Here is a 23,269-nt window from a genome sequence, read left to right on the forward strand (position 1 = left end):
ATAAATAAATATATAAATAAATAAATAAAGTGTTTGTAATCAAACCTTAGTTTTTTCAGCTGACAGTTTGGACTCTTCAGTCCATCATAAAGATGCCTCACTCCTGAATCCTGCAGGTCATTGTTACTCAGGTCCAGCTCTTTCAGGCAGGAGGTTGAGGATTGTAAAACTGATGACAAACTCTCACAAGACTGAGCAGTGAGATTACACCCACATAACCTGTGCAGAGAGAGAGAGAGAGAATTTTGAATTTTCAAGTGTCTTTATTTAACAAAAGGATTACCTACATAAAACAATTTTCACAAATTTTACACCATTTTATAAAAAGAAGTGCAAAATGAAGTTCATTTTCAATAACAGAACACAAAGCTCCTCTATGACACCATATTCTTTCAAAAATATTTAAAGAGCTTTGTAAAAACGAAAATCAATTAAAAGCCTTGATTTTATCATAGCTGTAAATACCTATTCAATATTCTGCTCAATTTTATCTCCTGCTAATGTAAATGGCCATTTTGGCTTTACCCAAAATAAAATGTAACAACTCATACTAACTTTTATGTTTATGAACATATTTAAAGCCCAAAATAAAACTTTGCACAGAAAACTTTTCATTAAAACAAATAAAAAGATTTTGTAAACCATCAATTATAGGCTTAAGTCTTGAACAATACACAGAAGTATGAAAAACAGTCTCTCTCTGAAAACAAAAAGGACATTCACTGCTCACATCTGGATTTAAAACAGAAATAAAAGCATTAACAGCACTACTGCCATGCAGAATTCACTATTGTAAATCTCCAGCTCTTTTCGTTAACAGTGGATTATAAAGTGCTCTTCACTCTGGTCTGACATTGTTACTCATCTTAAAAACAGTATGCCACAGCATATCAACTCTTTCATGTAATCCCTTTTTGTTAAAAGATTTTACACAGGCTTTATACATTTTTTCCCCATTACTTTCATACAAATCTATATCTGTCACCTTTTTAGATTCTAGAAAAAACCCTGTATATTCACCTAAATTTTGTGAAAGCAGCAGATTTGGAAATTGGTCTTTCTCATTAGAGATTAATCCCCCTTCACAGTAAGCATTTTTAAATCTTCTGTTGTAAAACCAGATTGTTATTTCTGTAATACTTGTTTAACAATTCGAGTGGACAAAATGCATTATGGTCTTTTAGAATCCAAACTTTTTAAAATCTTGACAAAAAACATGTCATTGGAAAGGCCTGAGTCTCAGGATTTCATATTTGGTGGTTATTTTGTGATATAAATTTGACAATTTGAAGAAATTTAGACATTTGTGACAGAAAAATGCATTTTAAAAAATTCTATAGAGTTTGTATGGCACCCGGTGGCTGTTTGTGGTATAATGCCCCAAACAAACTTTTACAGGAACCACAATTTTTTTCATATCAACTTCAAATTTGGAACATACCATATTTAGACATACGGCTTCAATTTGATATCAAATTTAGGGTAAAACCTGTTATGTAAAATATGTATTTTATATAATATAAAATAAAAATGGTACAATGCATTGTCTTTTTAGTACATTTAAACTTCTATAACTTATTAATATTTTATTTTTTTATAAAATTCCACTTCTGACAGAGAACACCCCTGTCTTACCCCAAGGCATACTTTAAAAGGAGCACATAACCCACCATTAACTCTCAGTACACTCTCAATGTCATTATATATAATTTATATTACATTACAATGTCATTTATATATCCAGTAAACTCAGAACAAAAACCAAATGTTTGTAACGTTTTCCACAGATAGTCCACAAGATCAAACGCCTTCTCCTGATCTAAGGAAATCAAACCCATATCTATACTCATTATTTTAGAAACATTAAATAAATCTGTTATTAAATGGATGCTATCAAAAATTGATCGTCCAGGTACACAGTAAGACTGACCAGGGTGGATTACTTCCTCCAAAAACAATTCATAATCTAGTAGCTAACACTTTTAGTTCAATATGTTTGATTTCCACTTCCACTAGAGAAGTGGATTTTTATAGATTTAATTATATCTTTTGTGACATTGTGAGTGTACTGTTGACATAGTTGCTTGATCTGAGTTTTACCAAACCCCCACCATGTTTGTAAAGACTAGCTTTTTCATTTCTAAAATTTTCCCAAAAAAATTTAAATGTTTCTTTAATATGTGCATCACTTAATAAATTGGTATTAAAATGGCTGTAAGCACTTTTCGACTAAACAGTGTAACGCCAAGCCAGCAGAGGGAGCCCTCACCCCAGTACTGCCTGCATGCTCCCTCTGCTGCTTCTACTGTCACTTCCTGTTTGGCAGTATATAAGGACTCACCATGTGCTCACACCTTTGCGAAGTATTGCCAGTTTCACCTGCCTTACCAAGCGTTTATAATTACTCTGTTGGATTACCTGTTGCGACCTTGCTTTGTTTATGGACTCTTGATTTCACGGATTACCCCTGTTGGATTGTTTGCCTGTTTGGACTGTTTTCAAGGTTTGACCCTTCTCTGCCCTTTGACTATCGCTCCCTGGATTTCCCTATTGTTACGGTTGCTTTCATGGACTGTCTGCTTGGTATTTGACCCACTGCCTGTATAAACTCTCTGCTGTTTGGATTACGTTTACGTTTTGGACTGCTTTTCCGGTTATTGACCCTCTGCCTGTTTCATTGTGTATGTTTGCTGTTGTTTATAATAAACTTCTGCAATTGGATTCTACACCGCCTCAGCGTTCACGTTACAGAATACTTCGCCTCCCCTGAAGCCAGCAGAAGTTACAGCGCACACACAACCAGAATCATGAACCCAGCAGTATCCCGTCTCATCTGCCTTCGTCAAGGCGACCGGTCCATAGAGGAGTATGTCGAGGATTTTTGTGGACTGTGTTATCAAGTAGATTTTAATGATGTGGCACTAAAGGACTTTTTTCGTTTCGGTTTGAACGAGCCCATTAGTTCAAGTCTGCCAGGGGGAAAAATTTGTTGGTCACTGGAGGAATATATCGATCATGCTCTGCTCCTAAGCGGATCACCATACACTGTTGGGATTGTGGACGAGGGACCCCGCAATCCCGCAGTAACCACCACACCACAGCCTGTGCACGTCATGCCTGCCAAGCCAAAGCCTGTTCAAGCCACATCCACCAAGCCAAAGCCTGCTCACGCCATGCCTGCCGCTCCAGGGCCTGCTCACACCATGCCTGCCGCTCCAGGGCCTGCTCACGCCATGCCTGCCGCTCCAGGGCCTGCTCACGCCATGCCTGCCGCTCCAGGGCCTGCTCACGCCATGCCTGCCGCTCCAGGGCCTGCTCACGCCATGCCTGCCGCTCCAGGGCCTGCTCACGCCACGCCAGAGTCTGCACGCAAGATGGCCGCCGCCACGCCAGAGTCTGCACGCAAAATGGCCGCCATCCCCAAACCTGTTCACAAGATGGCCACCATTCCAGAGCCACTCCACAAAATAATCGCTGTTTCCAAGCCATGCCTCATGATGGCCCATGTACTGGACTCACCCCTAATGGCTGTATGGGCAGCTAAAATGGCAGCTACTGTTCCTGTACCAAGTCAAGCTACAGAACCAAGCCAAGCTACAGAACCAAATCAAGCTACAGTTGCAGCTCCAGGGTCAAGTCAAGCTCCAGGGTCAAGTCAAGCTCCAAGGTCAAGTCAAGCTCCAAGGTCAAGTCAAGCTCCTGTGTTAAGTCAAGCTACAGCTGCTGATCAAGGGTCAAAAGCTTCCAAGTCCAGCCGAGTTCCAGGGTCAAGTCAAGTTTCCAAGTCCAGTCAGGCTTCCAAGTCAAGTCGAGTTCCAGGGTCAAGTCAAGTTTCCAAGTCCAGTCAGGCTCCCAAGTCAAGTCCAGTTCCAGGGTCAAGTCAAGCTACAGCGTCCGGCCAAGCTACAGAGTCCGGCCAAGCTACAGCGTCCGGCCAAGCTACAGCGTCCGGCCAAGCTACAGCGTCCGGCCAAGCTACAGCGTCCGGCCAAGCTTCAGAGTCCGGCCAAGCTTCAGAGTCCGGCCAAGCTTCAGAGTCCGGCCAAGCTTCAGAGTCAAGTCAAGCAACAGAGTCAAGTCAAGCAACAGAGTCAAGTCAAGCCAAAGCTATTGTTCTCCATGAATCAAGCCAAGTTTCAGCTGTTCTCCATGAGTCAAGCCATGTTACAGCTACTCTCCATGAGTCAAGCCTAGACACAGCTGTTGTTTTCCACGAGTCAAGCCAAGACACAGCTGTTGTTCTTCATGAATCAAGCCAAGACACAGCTGGTGTTCCCCACAAGTCAAGCCAAGTCACAGCTGTATCCCACGAGTCAAGCCAAGTCACAGCTGTACTCCACGAGTCAAGCCAAGACACAGCTGCTGATCTCCACGATTCAAGCCAAGATGCAGCTGTTCCCCACGAGTCAAGCCATGTTGTTCCTGAGTCAAGCCATGTTGTTCCTGAGTCAAGCCAGGTTACAGCAGATCTTCACAAGCCAAGTCAAATTGCTGCTGTCTTCCCTGAGCTAAGCCACGCCACGGTTGTTCTTCACGAGCCAGGTCAAGTCACCGCTGTTCTTCCCAACTCAAGTCCGGCCACGGCAGGCCTCCCTGAGTCAAGTCCGGCCACGGCAGGCCTCCCTGAGTCAAGTCCGGCCACGGCAGGCCTCCCTAACTCAAGGCAAAAAGCTATTATCCTACCAAATCCTCATCTGGTCCCCTATAACATTTCTAACCCAAGCCACGCAGAGCCCACGCTCCCAAGCCACGCAGAGCCCACGCTCCCAAGCCACGCAGAGCCCACGCTCCCAAGCCACGCAGAGCCCACGCTCCCAAGCCACGCAGAGCCCACGCTCCCAAGCCACGCAGAGCCCACGCTCCCAAGCCACGCAGAGCCCACGCTCCCAAGCCACGCAGAGCCCATATTCACAAGCCACAAGCCCATAACATCAGCACCCACAAGGTCAACAGACACCCCACTAGCTACTGTGCTGCCTGTAATGGCCATAGCCATTTTCAGTGTGTGGGCTGCACACTGTGCTCCAGAGGCCTCGTCTGTCCATGAGTCTGCTCCAGAGGCCTCGTCTGTCCACGAGTCTGCTCTAGAGGCCTCACCTGTCCACAAGTCTGCGCCAGAGGCCTCGTCTGTCCACGAGTCTACGTCAGAGGCCTCCTCTGTTAAGGACTCTGCGCCAATGCCCCCAGAAGTGGCAGCTCCGGCTGCAGAATCTCCTCAAGGGGCGGCGTTTCCCCACGGACTCTCTGCCTGTCCAGTCACGGCCATGAAGGCCATTTATAATTGCCCTACCACACCTGCCCAAGCATCTGCGCCCATGCCCCCAGAGGTGTCAGCGCAAGCTGTAGATCCTCCTATGGGGGCGGCGTCCTATCATGAACTCTCTGCCCGCCATGTCGCTATCAAGAAGGCCAAAGAAATCATTCATGTGCACACCGCTCTGCCTGCCCTGCAATGGCTCCCTGCTACGCCTGCTCTGCCTGCCTCGCCATGGCTTCCTGCTCTGCCTGCTCTACCTGCCTCGCTATGGCCCCCTGTTCTGTCTGCTCTGCCTGCCTCGCCACGGCTCCCTGCTCTGCCTGCTCTGCCTGCCTCGCTATGGCCTCCTGTTCTGTCTGCTCTGCCTGCCCCACCATGGTTCCCTACTCTGCCATTGTGCCACGGCCCTGGCCTTCCAGTACTTCATGGTCTGCTACTGCTTCACGGCCCAGGACCTCCAGTGTTCCACTGTCTGTCATTGCTCTGCGGCCCAGGCACGTCAGTATTTCACGGTCTGCTGTCGCTCCACGGCCCAGGTCCTCCAGGTTTCTACTGTCTGCCACAGCACCACGGCCCAGGACCTCCAGGGTTCTACTGTCTGCCACAGCCCCACGGCCCAGGTCCTCCAGTGCTTCACTGTCTGCCACTGCACCACGGCCCAGGACCTCCAGGGTTCTACTGTCTGCCACAGCCCCACGGCCCAGGTCCTCCAGTGCTTCACTGTCTGCCACTGCTCCATGGTCCAGGTCCTCCAGTGCTTCACTGTCTGCCACTGCTCCATGGTCCAGGTCCTCCTGTGCTTCTCTATCTGTCCCTGCTCCATGATCCAGGCCCACCTGCTCTACATGGACCTGGCCCTCCGTCCCACCCCCTGTTTTGCCTCTGTTCCCCCACCCACCTGGACTGTTGTTTGAGCGCCAGGAGTCGCTCCTAGGGGGGGGGATTCTGTAACGCCAAGCCAGCAGAGGGAGCCCTCACCCCAGTACTGCCTGCATGCTCCCTCTGCTGCTTCTACTGTCACTTCCTGTTTGGCAGTATATAAGGACTCACCATGTGCTCACACCTTTGCGAAGTATTGCCAGTTTCACCTGCCTTACCAAGCGTTTATAATTACTCTGTTGGATTACCTGTTGCGACCTTGCTTTGTTTATGGACTCTTGATTTCACGGATTACCTCTGTTGGATTGTTTGCCTGTTTGGACTGTTTTCAAGGTTTGACCCTTCTCTGCCCTTTGACTATCGCTCCCTGGATTTCCCTATTGTTACGGTTGCTTTCATGGACTGTCTGCTTGGTATTTGACCCACTGCCTGTATAAACTCTCTGCTGTTTGGATTACGTTTACGTTTTGGACTGCTTTTCCGGTTATTGACCCTCTGCCTGTTTCATTGTGTATGTTTGCTGTTGTTTATAATAAACTTCTGCAATTGGATTCTACACCGCCTCAGCGTTCACGTTACAAACAGAATTTAAAGTTCTGTACATATGGCTAAACTATGATCAGAAAACCCAACTGGGGTTATGAAACAAGTCTTAAAAATACTAAGATGGTGCTTAAAACAATAAAATCTGTCTAAACTCACTAATGACAACATGTTAGCACGGGCATGTGCCCATGTATACTGTTTTAAATTCCCATTTAAACTCCTCCATACATCACATAAATTATTTGCTTCAATCATCTGAATAAGCCGTTTACGAGAAAGCATATGTGGTTCCTGTCAATATTACTTTCCACACAGTTAAAGTCTCCGCCTAAAAATAAATACTCTTCACTATTACATTTTTCTGAAGTTTCATCAAAAAATATGTAAAAACACCATTCTTTCTGCTGGTAGAGTTGGGGCATATGCACACATAAAAACATAAGTGTGATTCTCAACCTGAGCTCAAATCTTTAGCAGTCTACCTTTCTTCCATCTCAGTAGAACAGGGAGTAAAAATATTAGCAAATAAAACAGCAACCCCTCCACTAAGTGAGGGTTTATAACTTAAAAAGGAGAGACCTTTAAATTCTTTTCCCACTCAACAGCATTGGTTATATCACTATGTGTTTCTTGTATAAGTAAAACATCAAGTTGTTTCTGATTCATAGTTTCATATATCACTGTGCATTTTATACAGTCTCTAGTTCCATTCACATTTAAGGATGCAATGCGAATGTCACCCATTTGAAAATACAAAAATAAATTTAAACCATAAAGAAAAAAACAGCCAATAAAATTGAGCCAGTTTATTGCCATTAACTTTTCAGTTGGTTTTGTAATTTTGTCACCAATTTTTTAAACCTATACACTTTTTTGTTTGTGAAACATCCCTCATTCACAAACATCCTAGTATTTTCCACAAAACATCTGATGTCTGGAAAAATAGTCTGCAACCTGTACCCCCCTCAGATTCTGTGTCAGTTTTAAAAACTTCCTGATTTCCTCAGTATCATAGTCTTGACATGTCCATTCATTCTGGGAACAACTAGATGCACTAGAATCAGAGAAATCACTCTCATTGCCAATTTCATCAACATCAGACTCATTTTCATTTTCTGTTTTTCTAGCTTGTTTCGTGTCCATCGTTGAATTATCACTTAACTTGACACCCTCTGAAGGAGACGTTTTGTCCGGCAATACACTGAGATGTGAAAAATCCATGCTCTCATCAGCCTTGGACTCACTCCAAGCACGAAAGGGATAACTGTCACCAATGCGGTCTCTGTGCCCATCCGGGTGGACAACATCATGAGGGCTCGCAAGCCTGGCCGCCTACCAGTTCCGGTACCACCATTCTCACCCAACACCGAAGCTACTCCCGAACCGATGCAGCTGGGGGCAACCAAACTGACCCTAGAGGAGAGGGAGAGAAGGCTGCGTGGCAACCTCTGCCTGTACTGTGGACTGGCGGGTCACATCCGGGCCAACTGCCCCACCCGTCCACCACGCCAACCTAACTCGGTGAGTCCTCTTAAGTCCTTCACAAATTCTTGTGTTATACGGGTGAAAATCGGAAGTGATAACTCTGTCGTGGAGACCACCGCCCTAATTGACTCTGGTGCTGCTGGAAATTTCATTGACGCTGATTTCGTGAATGCTAATCATCTTCCTACTCTCCCTTGCTCCCCCCATGTGGCAGTGGCCGCCCTCGACGGGCGACCGCTAGGACCCGGAAGAATCCTCCGCACCACTGCCGACCTCAGCCTACAGATCCAACCGTCTCACCAGGAAACCATACGTTTCTTCATTATCACGTCACCGCAGTCACCCATCATCCTGGGCTACCCCTGGCTGAACCAACACGAACCATCCATCTCCTGGGCCGCTCGCACCATCACCCACTGGTCACCCCACTGCCAGCAGCACTGTCTACAGACCGCAACTCACCCACTAACCGCACCAGGGGCTCACACCAACCCTAGCTCTATACCAACGGACTATCATGATCTACTCGAGGCCTTCAGCCGATCCAAGGCCACCCGGCTGCCACCACATCGGCCAGGGGACTGCGCCATCGATCTCGTTCCAGGAGCTACACCACCCCGGGGACGGGTGTTTCCTTTGTCCCGGGCCGAGTCGGAGGCCATGAACGCGTACATCCAGGAGGAACTGGCCAAGGGTTTCATCACTCCATCCACCTCACCAGCTTCAGCAGGCTTCTTCTTTGTAAAGAAGAAGGACGGAGGCCTCCGTCCCTGCATTGACTACCGCGGACTGAGGTGACTATCAAGTACCGCTACCCTCTGCCACTGGTTCCTTCAGCCCTGGAACAGCTGCGGTCTGCCAGGATTTTCACCAAGCTGGACTTGCGCTCTGCTTATAATCTGATTAGAATCCGTGCAGGCGACGAGTGGAAGACTGCTTTCTCGACCACCTACCTACGAGTACAGGGTCATGCCCTTCGGCCTAGCCAATAGCCCCTCCTACTTCCAGGCGTTCATTAATGAAGTCTTCCGAGACATGCTTAACCGCTGGGTGATTGTCTACATTGATGACATCCTGATTTTCTCCAATTCCCTCTCCGAACATATCAGACACGTCAGAGCAGTTCTCCAACGCCTAATCGCCCACCAGCTCTACGCCAAGGAGGAAAAATGCGAGTTTCATCAAGACAAGATCTCCTTCCTTGGATATATCATTAGTGCTGATGGGGTCGCCATGGACGAGAGGAAGGTGAACGCAGTTTTGAAATGGCCTCGCCCCAACACCCTAAGGGAACTGCAACGCTTCCTTGGCTTCGCCAACTTTTATCGACGATTCATACGTCATTTCAGCTCTGTGGCCGCTCCCCTCACTGCCATGGTTAAGAAGGGCGTCTCCCGTCTCGTTTGGACACAACCTACCCTCCAGGCCTTTGACGACCTTCGTCGAAGATTTACCACCGCACCCATTCTCCATCACCCAGACCCTGAGAGACCCTTCGTCGTGGAGGTGGATGCATCTAGTACCGGCGTAGGGGCAGTATTATCTCAACGACAGGGTGACCCGGCCAAGATGTTTCCATGCGCCTACTATTCACACAAGCTAACTCCCGCTGAGAGAAATTATGACGTGGGCAATCGCGAACTGTTGGCCATTAAGCTGGCATTGGAGGAATGGCGGCACTGGCTTGAGGGTTCCAAGCACCCTTTTACTGTTCTTACGGACCATAAGAACCTGGAATACCTTCGGTCGGCCAAGGTACTCAATCATCGTCAGGCCAGATGGTCCCTGTTTTTCACCCGCTTTCAGTTCCAGGTTTCTTACCGACCAGGCACGCAAAACACCAAGGCGGATGCCCTCTCACGTATCCACGAACCCGGACAACCCATAGTCTCATCAGAATCGATTCTGCCTACCACCATGGTAGTAGCGCCCGTGTCATGGGACATCATGACGGAGATTGCCGAGGCCCAGATCCAGGACCCCTCTCCGGCGAACTGCCCTGCCGATCTCACCTATGTTCCCCTATGCCTCCGACCACGAGTTCTAACCGAGGTTCACGCAACTCCTGCTTCAGGACACCCAGGTATCGAGGCTACCTTACGTCTACTCGGCAACAGATTCTGGTGGGCCACCATACGCCAGGACACCATCAAATTCATCCGAGACTGTGCCATTTGTAACACCACCAAGGTCCCACGTCGCCTACCGGCCGGACTGCTTCAACCATTGCCTGTACCTCAGCGCCCGTGGTCCCACATCGCCATGGACTTTATCACTGACCTGCCACCATCCAACGGACACACCACCATTCTCTCTGTAGTAGATCGCTTCTCCAAGGGCTGTCGCTTCATACCCCTTCCGAAACTCCCCACGGCCATGGAGACGGCCGAACTGCTTTGCAACTGGGTGTTCAGATTTTACGGCCTTCCAGAGGATATGGTGTCGGACCGAGGCCCCCAATTCACCTCACGGCTCTGGTCAGGGTTCTTCCACCTCCTGGGGGTCAACATAAGCCTCACCTCGGGGTACCACCCACAGGCCAACGGTCAGGCCGAGAGACTGAACCAGGAGTTGACTCGCTTCCTTCGCTCATACTGTCAGGATCATCAGGAGGACTGGAGCCGGTATCTATTCTGGGCCGAATATGCCCAGAATTCCCTGCATAAACCTGCTACTAATCTCACACCTTTCCAGTGTATCCTAGGGTTCCAGCCTCCTTTATTCCCCTGGTCCGGGGAGCCATCCAGCCTCCCAGCAGTCAACTCCTGGTTCCAGCGCAGCGAGGAGACCTGGAATCGTTCCCACGTCCACCTGCAGGGAGCCATCCGCCGCACTGAGGAACAGGCCAACCGCAGGCGCCGTCCCAACCCCCCCTACGAGCCCGGCCAGTGGGTTTGGCTGTCAACCCGGGATCTGCGGTTACGCCTCCCCTGCAAGAAACTCAGTCCCAGGTACGTGGGTCCATTCAAGATTATCAAACAAATCACTCCAGTATCATATCGTCTTGAACTTCCCTCAGATTACCGTATCTCACCCACCTTTCATGTGTCTCTGTTCAAGCCCGCTGGCGCTCCGGAAGGAGGGGGGAACCTAGACGAGACCGCTCCCCAGGGACCTCCCCCCGTTCTTGTCGACGGCGAGGAGGTGTATCGTGTGAACACCATCTTGGACTCCCGGCGCCGGAGAGGTCATCTTCAATACTTGGTCGATTGGGAGGGCTTCGGACCCGAGGAAAGATCTTGGGTCACTGCCGGGGACATCCTTGACCCGGCCCTCACCACTGAATTCCATGCCCTCCACCCAGATCGGCCAGCTCCCCGAAGAAGAGGTCGACCCCGGCGTCGGGCACCTCCTCGCGCCAGGAGTCGCTCGCAGGGGGGGGGCTCTGTCACCAATGCGGTCTCTGTGGCTCCCTCTGCCCGCCGCCAGCGGGAACCCTCCCCGGACTTTTAACCACGTTTCCCATCATCCCGTACCTGGGACCCCACTTCCGGTTCCGGGTCTCTCCCGGTGCACTTCCCTCTGGCGGTCATTTATAGACTCTCTTCGCGGGTTTTCCCTCGCGAAGTTTTGGCTAGTTATACTAACAACTCTGAGCGTTTTCCTTGTATTATTGTCTTCCCGTTGCCGACCGAACTGTTTATTCCCCTTGTGATTCTTGCTGCCTGCCTTTTGACCCCTTGCCTGGATTATCGTTGTTGTTTGTGGATTATCTGCTCTGCTCCCGTTTGTTATTGTATGACCCTCGCCTGTTTGACTTCGCTTACAATAAAGCTCGTCGCAAATGGATCCTCCGCCTACGACTCCGTTGTTGACCGCGTCACAGATAACTAAAGCATTCTCTCCATTATTTTCAACTATGGCTCGATTCACCTCTTCTGCCTGTGCATGAGGCACTATACCAGTCAAACCACTGGTGGATGGCCTGTGTTCAGTTTGAACTGGTTCAGGAACATTTTCTGCTGTTCCTTCATCCCTGACTTACACACCATTTTCACTTGAGACATCTTGTACGATTGTACTATTTTTGTCTGGACAAACACGCACTAGATGCCCTGTTTGCCACAGCTGAAAAACAATAAAAGGATAGGGGGTTAGAAGTAACAGGAGGAAAAGACGTGTGCGCCTGTGTTGCAAGTGGAAGCGGCTTTGCGCTTTAGCTCAAATTAGCTCAAAAGGGAAATGTATATAAGTAATTACAATTAATTATAATTAATAGCAGAATTATGTAATCTGTTCATCCAGCAAACATTCAGTATAATATCATATCAACTCTAAGAAATTATATTTTCTTTGCCACATAAAATAACTTTCTTAAAGTATTATTGCATTAGAGCATTTAGCTAGATCAGGAATCGTAAAGAGACATTTACAAGGCAGAATCAGAAACTCATGTTTTGTTTTGTTTTGTTTTTGTGCACAGAGTTTTAATAACTAAACACTTACACAATCTAGTCTAACTAACAAACAAACAATCACTCATATATGTGAGAAGCAGAAGCTGCACTAGACTTCAACATTGTATTGACAGGGTCGTAAAAATTCTGTCATAATCTATTATTACCCGTCATTATAACTTTCATATTTTAATTAGAATAAAATATTTAATTGCTTTTAATTTTGTCCACATTTTCATTTTTAACCTTGTGCGGTTTTCATTGTGGGTTGTACACTTAAGGTGTTTGGGGTCTGTAGAGACCCCACGCAACAAACTTAATTTTGTAACAAAATAATAGTTTTTTTCTAAAACAAAATTCATTTTTCTGTTCATTAATGTTTTTACTACATTTGTGTCAGTTTTGGAGGATTTATTATGATTTTTTAAATTTATATAAATTAATAAATAAATATTTTTTTTAATAGGTTTTTATACAAAAACAGCTTTTTGTGTAAAATTCACTTTATGAAAGACCCACATTTTTAACTTTCATTCATGGTATAACCTGGATCATTTGACATAGTTTGGTGTAAGATTTTTGCTCATCATTTGAAAAATGCCGGTTTAAAAATAAAAAATTATCATTTTTACCAGTAGATGGCTGCAGAGCTCCACTGTTTACTATGTGCTATTTGACTAACTAAAAGACATCTTTTTACAAGTTTTTCAGTGGGAAAGGAAAGGATGTGACGTGTGGCCAAGTATAGTGACCCATACTGAGAATTTGTGTTCTGCATTTAGCCCATCCAAGTGCACACACACAGTAGTGAGTAGTGAACAAACACCCGGAGCAGTGGGCAGCCATATTGCTATCGCTGCAGCGCCCGGGGAGCAGTTGGGGGATCGGTGGCTTGCTCAAGGGTCTCACCTCAGTCGTGGTAGTGAGGGTGGAGAGAGCGCTGGTTATTCACTCCCCCCACCTTCAATCCCTGCCGGATCAGGGACTCGAACCTGCAGTGTTTCGGTTGCAAGCCCGATTCCCCAACCATTAGGCCACGTTTTTTTTTTTTTTTTTTTTTTTTTTTTTTTTTTTTGATTTTGATTTTGATTTTGATTTGAATTTTTGGATTTTATCTACAAATGAAATCACAATTATACAAATAAAAATTACTTTTTGTCAAAGTAATGGATGAATTGATAAATTTTGAATGGATGAATTTTGAATCGACATTTTGTTGGTTTGATTCTAATCATAATGTAACTATTGAAAAACTGATTTTTTTTTTTCAGTCTAAAAATATTAAACTTTGACAAAAAGTAAATTTTTATTGTTATAATTGTGATTTCATTATATGTAGATATCAATCCAACTGAAAAAAATTTAAAAAGATATCTTTTTGTTGGTCAAATAGTAAATAGAGGGCAGCCATACTGCTATCACTGTGGCGCCCGGGGAGCAGTTGGGGGCCTTGCTCAAGGGTCTCACCTCAGTCATGGTATTGAGGGTGGAGAGAGCACTGGTTATTCACTGCCCCCACCTTCAATCCCTGCCGGATCAGGGACTCAAACCCGCAACGATTCAATTGCAGGCCCGATTCCCTAACCATTAGGCCACGTCTTTTTTTTTTTTTTTTTTTTTTTTTTTTGATTTTTTGATTTTTGGATTTTATTTACATATTATGAAATCACAAATATAAAAATAAAAATTACTTTTTGTCAAAGTAATGGATGAACTGATACATTTTGAATGGATGTATTTTGAATCAACATTTTGTTGGTTTGATTCTAATCATAAAATCATAAAAACTGTTTTTTTTAGTACAAAAAAAAATTAAACTTTGACAAAAAGTAATTTTTATTGTTATAATTGTGATTTTATTATATGTAGATATCAATCCAACTGAAAAAACTTGTAAAAAGATATCTTTTAGTTGGTCAAATAGCAAATTGTAAATAGTGGAGCTCTGCAGCCATCTACTGGTAAAAATGATATTTTTTTATTTTTAAAGCGGCATTTTCCAAATGATGGGCAAAAATCTTACACCAAACCATGTCAAATTATCCATGTTATCCCCATGAATGAAAGTTCAAAATGTGGGTCTTTTATAAAGTGAATTGTACACAAAAAGCTGTTTTTGTATAAAAACCTAATAAAAAAATATGTATTTATTAATTTATATAAATTTTAAAAAATATAATAAATCCTCCAAAAATGGAACAAATATAGTAAAAACATTAATAAATAAGAAAATAATATTTGTTTAAAAAAAAAAACTATTACTTTGTTAGAAAATTAAATTTTGTTGCATGGGGTCGCTAGAGACCCCAAAGATCTTGAATGTGACTTTTTTTTTTACACTAATATAAAATCAAGATATCACTCCAATTTTTTTTTTATTTGTAGATCTAGATAGTGCTGACAGCTGTACCAAGTCTCATGTCATTTCGACAAAGAGAACATTTTTTAAAAATTAAGCGAAAGTCATTTGCGGGTCAAAATGACCCCGAAGACCGCACAAGGGTTAAATCATCAACCTACAGGACGACAGTGCAGTGTTTAAATACAACAAAATACACTAGGGTTGGGTAAACAAAAAAAGTTAAATTTCTCGATTTTTATAGATTCTTATTTTAATGAACCAAATTCGAGTCTTAAATCACAATCAATCTCAAAAAATAAGCTAAAAATACTGTCTTGGCGCTCTTTAATGTGTCGTGATAGATTATTGTAGCTTCTGTGCACTCGTCTGTGAGTAATCAAACGCATAGCAAAACATTCGTGACAGTTCCGTTTTTGTTCTAGATTCAATGCTTTGCCTGCTACATTGAAGCGCACTCACCACCAACTGGACAGGGGTGGGAATTACAGCTACAATTTTACAATAGATCACCCCTCAGCGTGATCTGTAACAGACAATTTTCGGTTAGCACGACCTCTGGTGGGAAGGGCTAGTGAGACTGGATGAATAAAGCCATTAGAGAAACAAGAAAATGAAAAGAGTCAGTTAACCACCTGAGTGAAACCATCAGTGCCATTTTTTACAATGGGCTCTGCAGCTTATACTAAACCTCTGTTTTGTTTAGTCATATATACGATACTTGCATTGCCTTGGTCATTGACAAGCATCTGGATGCAGTCTTGGATGAAAGTCTTGATGGTTTGGAGCAGTAGTGGTTTTGGAAATGTGATCATCTTCTTTTGGGTCTGAAGAGTGATGAACTCCAAAGATGTTGATCTGACTCTGTGGTGATTGGGAGTTTCTTCCCAGGTGGAAAGTGAAGAAGAACCAAGAGCTGAGAGAGAGACCCAGCTGAAATCTGGACAAATATGTGTGAAATCCACAAGGCCTGGCACAACACTTAGGGGTCCAAGAGAGTTCTAACTCATCCTCCTCATCCTCTTAGGCTCTAAAAGAATTGCAGACTGACTTTTCTGGGACGTAGCAACCAGCAGACAGGAAGGTGATGAGGGATAAGTGAAGAGGCTGAAAAAGCACAAGGCGGGTCACTGGTGTGATGCCTTTATCTCCTATTGAGGTTACACCTCCGGGAAGTCAAAGAGCCAATGGTGACTTTCACGTTTGGAGGGAAAGTTTACGACTCTTTGTCTCAAGAGCATGTTATTTTGCATATGTAATTCGACTGGGTGTTGATGCAAAACTACTAAAGATTTTTAAAACACTAATATGTTGCATAGGTATCAACATATAATATACACCAGGGGTGCCCAACCCTGTTCCTGGAGACCTACTTTCCTGCAGAGTTTAGTTCCAACCCTGATTAAACACACATGTCTGTAATTATCAATTGCTCCTTCAGCTCCTAATTAGTTGGTTCAAGTGTGTTTGACCAGGGTTGGAGCTGAACTCTGCAGGAAGGTAGATCTCCATGAAACAGGGTTGAGTACCCCTGATATACAACATCTTTAGGCTGGAGGAAAGGGGAGTGGTTTGTGACTGGCAGGACATGCTTGAACGTCCGTGTAGCCTGCAGTGTGGCTGACTTAGCAATTTTGTTGCTAGATTTAGCAATTTCTCAAACTACCCTAACAACTTGTTTTTCAAAGCAACTAGCAACAAACGTAGCTAATTAATATATGACATATATATATATTTGGCAAACTTTAAAAGGTGATAAAATGATAAAAGGCATGCGTTTTTTTCACTTAACCACAGTATTGAAAGTATTGAAACAGCTAGCCAGCTAAATGACACATTGGCTGGTAATGTAGATGGTGAATGAGCACCTAGAGACCTCTACAGCTCAGGGCCCAGTTGCACCAGCTGGACATACACCCAGTTGTAGGCTGGATGGAAAAATGCATTTTAAGTCATGCGTAGAATTAATACCTGTTGCACCTTCTAGGCATAGTGCTACATCTAAGACTAAATTTTACTCCTAGTCAAAGGCAGAGATGGGAAGTAACTAAGTACAAATACTTCATTACTGTACTTAAGTAGATTGTTCTGGTATCAGTACTTTACTTCACTATTTATTTTTCGGACTATTTTTTACTTTCACTTCAAATCATATCTGCTTCTCCTTAATTTTAATGTCACTATGAACATACTTTCTTCGTGTTAATTTTTATTCTTTCATGATCCCTTTACCCCCAACTGTTGGTTATTGGGAAACACTAGTCTCAGTCATCTCTTGTTACATAAGAAATGGTAAACATACTAGAATTAACCTTTCTTTTTTACACAGCAGCAGAAGAGATTGGGGTTGGTCCTTCCATTCCATTGCAATGTATCAGCTTCACTGTGTACTAATGAAAAGTCCCTTGTTTTCCCACACAATATAAAGCATTTGGTTTTTGCTTGCGTCTCACTTAGACAATTGCAAGCTTTGTTTTGGCCCTATCATAACACATTCTATTTCTACATGAGGAATGGTGACTACAAAAATATACACAAACTTGATTTGGCATCATCACTCCCCCTTTTCCATAATATATATATATATATACAGGTGCATCTAAAAAAATCATGAAAAATATCATGAAAAAGTTTTTTTTTTTTAATTAAACTTCATATATTCTAGATTCATTACATGTAAAGTCAAATATTTCTAAAGTTTTTTTGTTTAAACTTACAGCTCATGAAAGTCAAAAATACACTATCTCAAAATATTTGAATATTTCCTAAGATCAATCAAAAAACAGATTTGCAAAAAGTTTTTTAAAGCATGTTAATTTATGCACTCAGTACTTGGTCGGCAGCACATATTACATCCAACATGCCTGACCTGAACCCCATTGAGAATCTATGTGATATTTTCAAGAGAAAGGTGAAAAACAGTTGATCCAACAATATACAGATGAGCTGAAGGTTCAGTAGTGCCTCAGCAGTGCCACAGGCTGATCGCTTCCATGCCACTCCTCACTGATGCTGTAATTTGTGTTTGGAGCATGTAATTTGCTGTAATATGTACAGCCGACCAAGTATTGAATGCATAAATGAACATACTTTAAAGAAAGTCTAGGTTATGTCTGTAACCCTCGTTCCCTTCAGTTGTACTCTACGACGTTACATCAATACTGCCGTATTTGGGGTCTTCTGTAAAACGCCACAATCCTGAACCACGTTACGTAGTTGAGGAACAGATGCTGACAGGCAAGCATGTCAGGACAAATGAAGCTCAACACGTAACCTTCCCAACGCCCTGTAAGCCAGATAGCAGATATGGCAGATATCTGAAGCAACCGTTGGGGAGTGGAGCACAGTGATGAAATTTTAAGCCATTGGGGGAACTGGGTAAAATAAAATATCTGTTAAGACACTAGGGGAAACACGGTGGGATAAACCGTGGAGAAAATAGACATTTTGCCACAACCTCCAGGGGGCAAAGAAGACCCCCTGTCGGAGCACAATCACGGATTACTCCATCCTAATCCGGACTCCGGGGCAATGGAGGACCCAGAGTTCTCTGAAGGGAACAACTGGGAGAAAACGCACAGATCACTAAGGAATGGCGCAGCAAGCTGACACCGAGACGTCCTCCTGCAAATTACCTGAAGTTATCCAACACATGGGAGGAACGGCTCAGCGCAAGAGAAAAGAATCTTGTGAAGGTGATGGGTGTCGCCCGGCCGCAGCTTCTACTTATGTATGCTACAGAGGCGCTGTGCACAATGCCTAGGAAAAGTAATACTTCGAAGAGTGGACATGACTCCTAGGGGACACAGCTCACCTTGGCACTAGAAGCCGAGGTGAGGCACCTACCACCCAATGGGCCAGCCTCTACTTGAGAGCAGTATTCCCTGTCTGCTGACCCTAAGCAAACAAGAGCTGCTCGGAGCGTCTAAACTCCAGGTGCGGTCCACGTAAACGTGCATGGCACGAACGTGTACACAGCAACATCAAGGCCAGGTCTGCCTCCTGGGCACTTGGGGGTTCACCACTTGAACTTGGGGGTGAGTGGTGGGAACCCTGGACACATAACCGGGCCGGGGTCTTAAGGTCACATGAGACCGAAAATTCCAGGCACGTTCCGTTGTTTGAGAATGCATGCAGGTCCTTACCCTCTTGATAAAAGTGAGCGTGATCAGGAGCAAGGTCTAAATGACCGAAATTTTTCCACTGAATCAAGCAGCTCAAAGGCAGCTCTGAGTAAACCTAGAAGGGCAATGGAGAGATCCTCAAGATGGGATGAAGGGCAGCCTAGGAGGACTTATCCTCCTTCAGGAACCAGGTGATGCTTCCCTAGAGACGACCATTCACAGCATCTTTTTTTTTTTTACCGTGATAGCTGTAATGCACACATTCAAAGTGGAGGGAACATCTTTCGCTGCAACTTCTGCTGCAGGAAGAAAAGCACAATTCTGACCGAGCACCTCAGGGGGTCCTCTCTCTGAGAGGAGTACCATACAACGAAAAAACCTCACCTCAGAGCGTAGGCCAGCCTCATAGAGGGGGCTCTAGCCTGAGTGATAATGTTTACCACGGCCTATTGAAAAGGCCAGTGAGGTCTACCGCATCCCATCCAGAAGCCAGACGTGCAGGTTCCATAGATCGGGATGCAGGTGCCAGATTGTGCCAAACTAGAGAGGGCTGTCATGAGGAGCATAAGTGTCAGCATACCAGGTTCGGGGTGGGTCAGTAAGACGCACTAGCAGAACCTGCTCCTCACCCCCCCCCCACTCCTCATCTCTGATTGTTCATCGACCCGGGGGTGGGGCCCTCAGGTAGGTCTACCGGAGCTCTAACTTTCGACCCCAGTTTGGTGGAATTCAGCCCGGTCTCGGGGGAGCTGCAGCTGGTCAAATTTTCGTCTGTCGGGGGCCTCTCAGAGCCCCCAGGGGTCCATCAACTCTTGATACTTGACGGATGTCTACGGGCATGGGTACTGAGCTCCAGGGGGCTTTTCGAGTGGTGCTAGCTCACATTAAATCTCACTCTGGTGGGCATGGGATTAGGCTGAGTCCCCCTACTCTGTGGCTTGACAGATCTTGTACAAGGACCAGGTATGGTCTAGAAGGAAGTTTAGCGGGCCTCTCCCTCACCCTCTTGGGGCAGGCTGAGCAGGGCAGAGACCCTGGAGAAAAAAAAAAAAAAAAAAAGGACCAGGTATGGTCTAAAAAAAAGGCTAGCGGGCCTCCCCTGAAGTGTTTCCAAGGCACCAGTGGGATTTGGCGCCTCTTCCCTGGTCGTGTGTGGATCAGGCCGGGACCCTTGAGGAGGTCCCAGGGGCAAAAGGCCCTTTTACCCACCGTCGCAATTTCGGCAAATGTGTAAATTTGTGGACTGACCAGGGGCGGCCTGTGTGCCCTTTCCTTATTCGGTCAGGCTTGGCGGGGAGAAATTAAGGCTTTGAAAAACAACTAAGTTGCTAGGGGTGAACTTGAGTCAAACCTTCTCCCTCCGTGAGGTGCCTGGGCAGGCACCCACGTGTGGGAACCAGCGATGTTCTTGCAGCGTTTTCCTGTTCTTGTACAGTGCGGCCGCTTTGAGTTGGGTGCTCTTAAGAGGCGATCGTCTGGTATGAGATGACCCCATTGGGGCCCAAATGTTTGTGGGAGGTAAAGATGACCGGTCTATCCTGAGAGGTGGGGCTGGTGTTCCCACTACTACCTGGTTGATCCTGCCAGTAACATATGCTTGTCTCAGAAATTATCTCTTGTCTCAAATGGCTCATTAAATCAGTTGGGGTGTCTTTGACTGCTTCACACCCCAAGCAAATCCAGAGCTAATACATGCAAATAGGTGCTTGTGACATGTACATTCAGACATTTGTTTGACTTTGCGCTTGGCTGAGGAGCCAATGGTGAGAAGCTACCATCTGCGGGATTATGACTGAACGCCTCTAGGTCAGAATCCCGTCTGGACGTGATGATAGATGGGGTGGGTGGATGAATGAATGAATGAATGAGTGCTGCTCCCCACCCCAAGCAAGCACCTTGATGTTGTGGAAAAAATGGTGCTAAATGACTCATAGACGACCTGATTCGGGGTTGGTGTTGTCATCCATTGAAAGTCATCCCCAGATCCAATTTTTTTGTCGGCCGAGGAGGAGGCCCACCTGGGCGGCCTCGGTTCGACCCTGACTCCTGCCCGGGCCCGGGGTGTCCAGTGGCCCCGGGCCAAAACCCATATCGATGCGGGGTGACCAGTGACCGGGCGGGCAGGGCAGGGGAGAGGCGAAGGCGAGCAGTGGCCCCCTCTAAGCCTGAGCCGTGGTTCCCCGGAGTGGGGCCGCAGAGTCCCTCAAGAAGCCTGGAAGTCTGAGACGAGGCGGCTACGGGGCTACCAGTGGTAGCTCCAGAAAGGAAATGACTAAGTCGATACAGGGTGACCAGTAGTAGCTCCAGAAAGGAAACGGCTAAGTCGATACAGGGTGACCAGTGGTAGCTCCAGAAAGGAAACGGAAACCTTTTTTGTAAGTGTCGTTCAAAACCCAAGTCTTTCCGGCGTGACCAGTGGGATTTGCAAAAGTGCGGCTTGGGTCAAAGGTCCACCCTCCCTTGTGCCTTCCGACACGGGCTAGGCTAGCCCGCTGACCGATCGGAGCACATTGCACGCCATAGCTAGGGCCCCACCCGGCTGAGACCTGCACGTGGGAACTAGCGGTGCACCGCCTCTATTTCTCTCTCTCTGTCTGTCCCCCACCCCCAGTCACCGTCTGGGGTGGCCTCTTTGGGTCAGGTGCTCCTAGGGGCGCACAAGCGTGCACGAGACGGCCCCCCTCGTCGGGGTCAAACCTTTCGTGGGAGGCACAGACGAACGGTCTATCAAAAAGGTCCATCACCGGCGGGCAACCATGCTACCATGGCTACAGTGTCCTTATGGACTAGCGTGTGCTTGTCCCGCAGCATTGGTAAGAACCGGTGGAGGACAAAGCACTGCTAGCAACTTGAGGCGACTATTCTCGCTGCAGTCGAGGTCCTGTTTAGGAGCCCAAGGCTGCCTGCCCATTGCAAACAGCACCCCAGCCCATGTTGGAAGCATCTGAGTTGACTGCCTCATGCCTCGACACTTTTGCTGCCCGTAGGAACGCAGGGGCTGAGAAGGTGGCAACACTGAGGGGGACGCCAACCCGAAGTGTGCCACAGTGCCATGCCAATCTCAGGATCCGGTTGTGTGGCCAGTGCTGAAGCAATCGTGGAGCAGCTAAGTGGCCAAACCGCAGCTACGGTTGCCCCATTCCCCCCTTAGCCTCTGAAAGTTTAAATAGACCACTGTCATGTGCCTGAAACAATCAGGGAGTTCGGCACCAACCTCTTTCGCTGACATGTCTCGACCGGATCCAACTCCATGCTGAGAAAAGAGAGAGCTTTTTTTTTTTTTATTTTTATTCATTTGTTCTTTAACACTCACTCTTCTCTCAGTCGACCCGAAGCAACAGTGGCTGAGTGAGGTATTTCTACTCCAGTCATTGCGATAGTTGAGGAACCAGGTGCCCCTCTCCCAAGTGCGGCCAGGGTACGCTCCGCGAGTTTGTAAAATGCAGTGAAACGGATCACTCTGAAAAACAGGGAGCTGAAGGAAGACCTGTACTGATACGTCTGACCCCTAAAGCAGACCGAAAAATGATCTGCGTCAGGTAATCAGCATAACAGTACACATCCTTCAGGTCGAAAGCTGTAGCCCAACTCTAGTGCTGAAGACTAGAAACATGTGTTTCTGTTTCAGCCACCCGAATGGTAGCCCAAAGAGGGGACCGAATCGGAACTCAAGAACCAGGACGAAACCCACCGCTCTTTTCAGGTTTTATGGACTTTACCAATACCAACACTTTTAATGGCAGGACAACCAGCTTTTTTTTTTTTTTTTTTAAAGGATGGCTCAACCCGGGAAGCAAGCATCCCGAAGTAGCGCCAGGCTGCTGAGGCAGCGCTTACCTTTGATCCACAATCCTGCGTTGTCGCTACTAGAGTGCCAGGAAGCAATGTGTCCTGCAACCCCAGCTTAGATAGCGAGACCATGTGCTGGGTCTGAGTGTGAGGAGGATGTGCGTCACTCACAGACAAACTCAGCGTGTTCTGAGAAACCCAAAGGACATAGAGGAAATTGCTCTTTTATTGAAAGGGTGGGTACCTGCTGACCCATAGGTCAAAGGCAGCAGCGGTGGAGAAAGCCCCTGTTTTTCCCAAGGGTATTCCCAGAACAATCCCTCCAGTCCATGGGTAGTCTGCTTCCAGGAAGCCCCGCTTTCATGCACGGCAACTCAGTGGCAGACTGTGCCCCCTAGGTGTAGCCAGGTCAAAGCCCCCAAAGGGGAGTGGA

The 23,269-nt window shown here is 46.2% G+C and overlaps 1 protein-coding gene across 1 annotated transcript in view; it reads right to left on the reverse strand.

Moving 5' to 3' along the window:
• Positions 1-23,269, reverse strand: part of LOC127157877 (NACHT, LRR and PYD domains-containing protein 12) — a 72,478-nt gene that overhangs the window by 33,981 nt on the left and 15,228 nt on the right. The window contains exon 5 of the mRNA XM_051101072.1: positions 46-219. Coding sequence (XP_050957029.1) covers positions 46-219 — 174 coding nt within the window. The remainder of the gene's footprint in view (positions 1-45; positions 220-23,269) is intronic.

The sequence above is a fragment of the Labeo rohita genome, unplaced genomic scaffold (genome assembly GCF_022985175.1).
Source record: "Labeo rohita strain BAU-BD-2019 unplaced genomic scaffold, IGBB_LRoh.1.0 scaffold_123, whole genome shotgun sequence".
Classification (NCBI taxonomy): domain Eukaryota; kingdom Metazoa; phylum Chordata; class Actinopteri; order Cypriniformes; family Cyprinidae; genus Labeo; species Labeo rohita.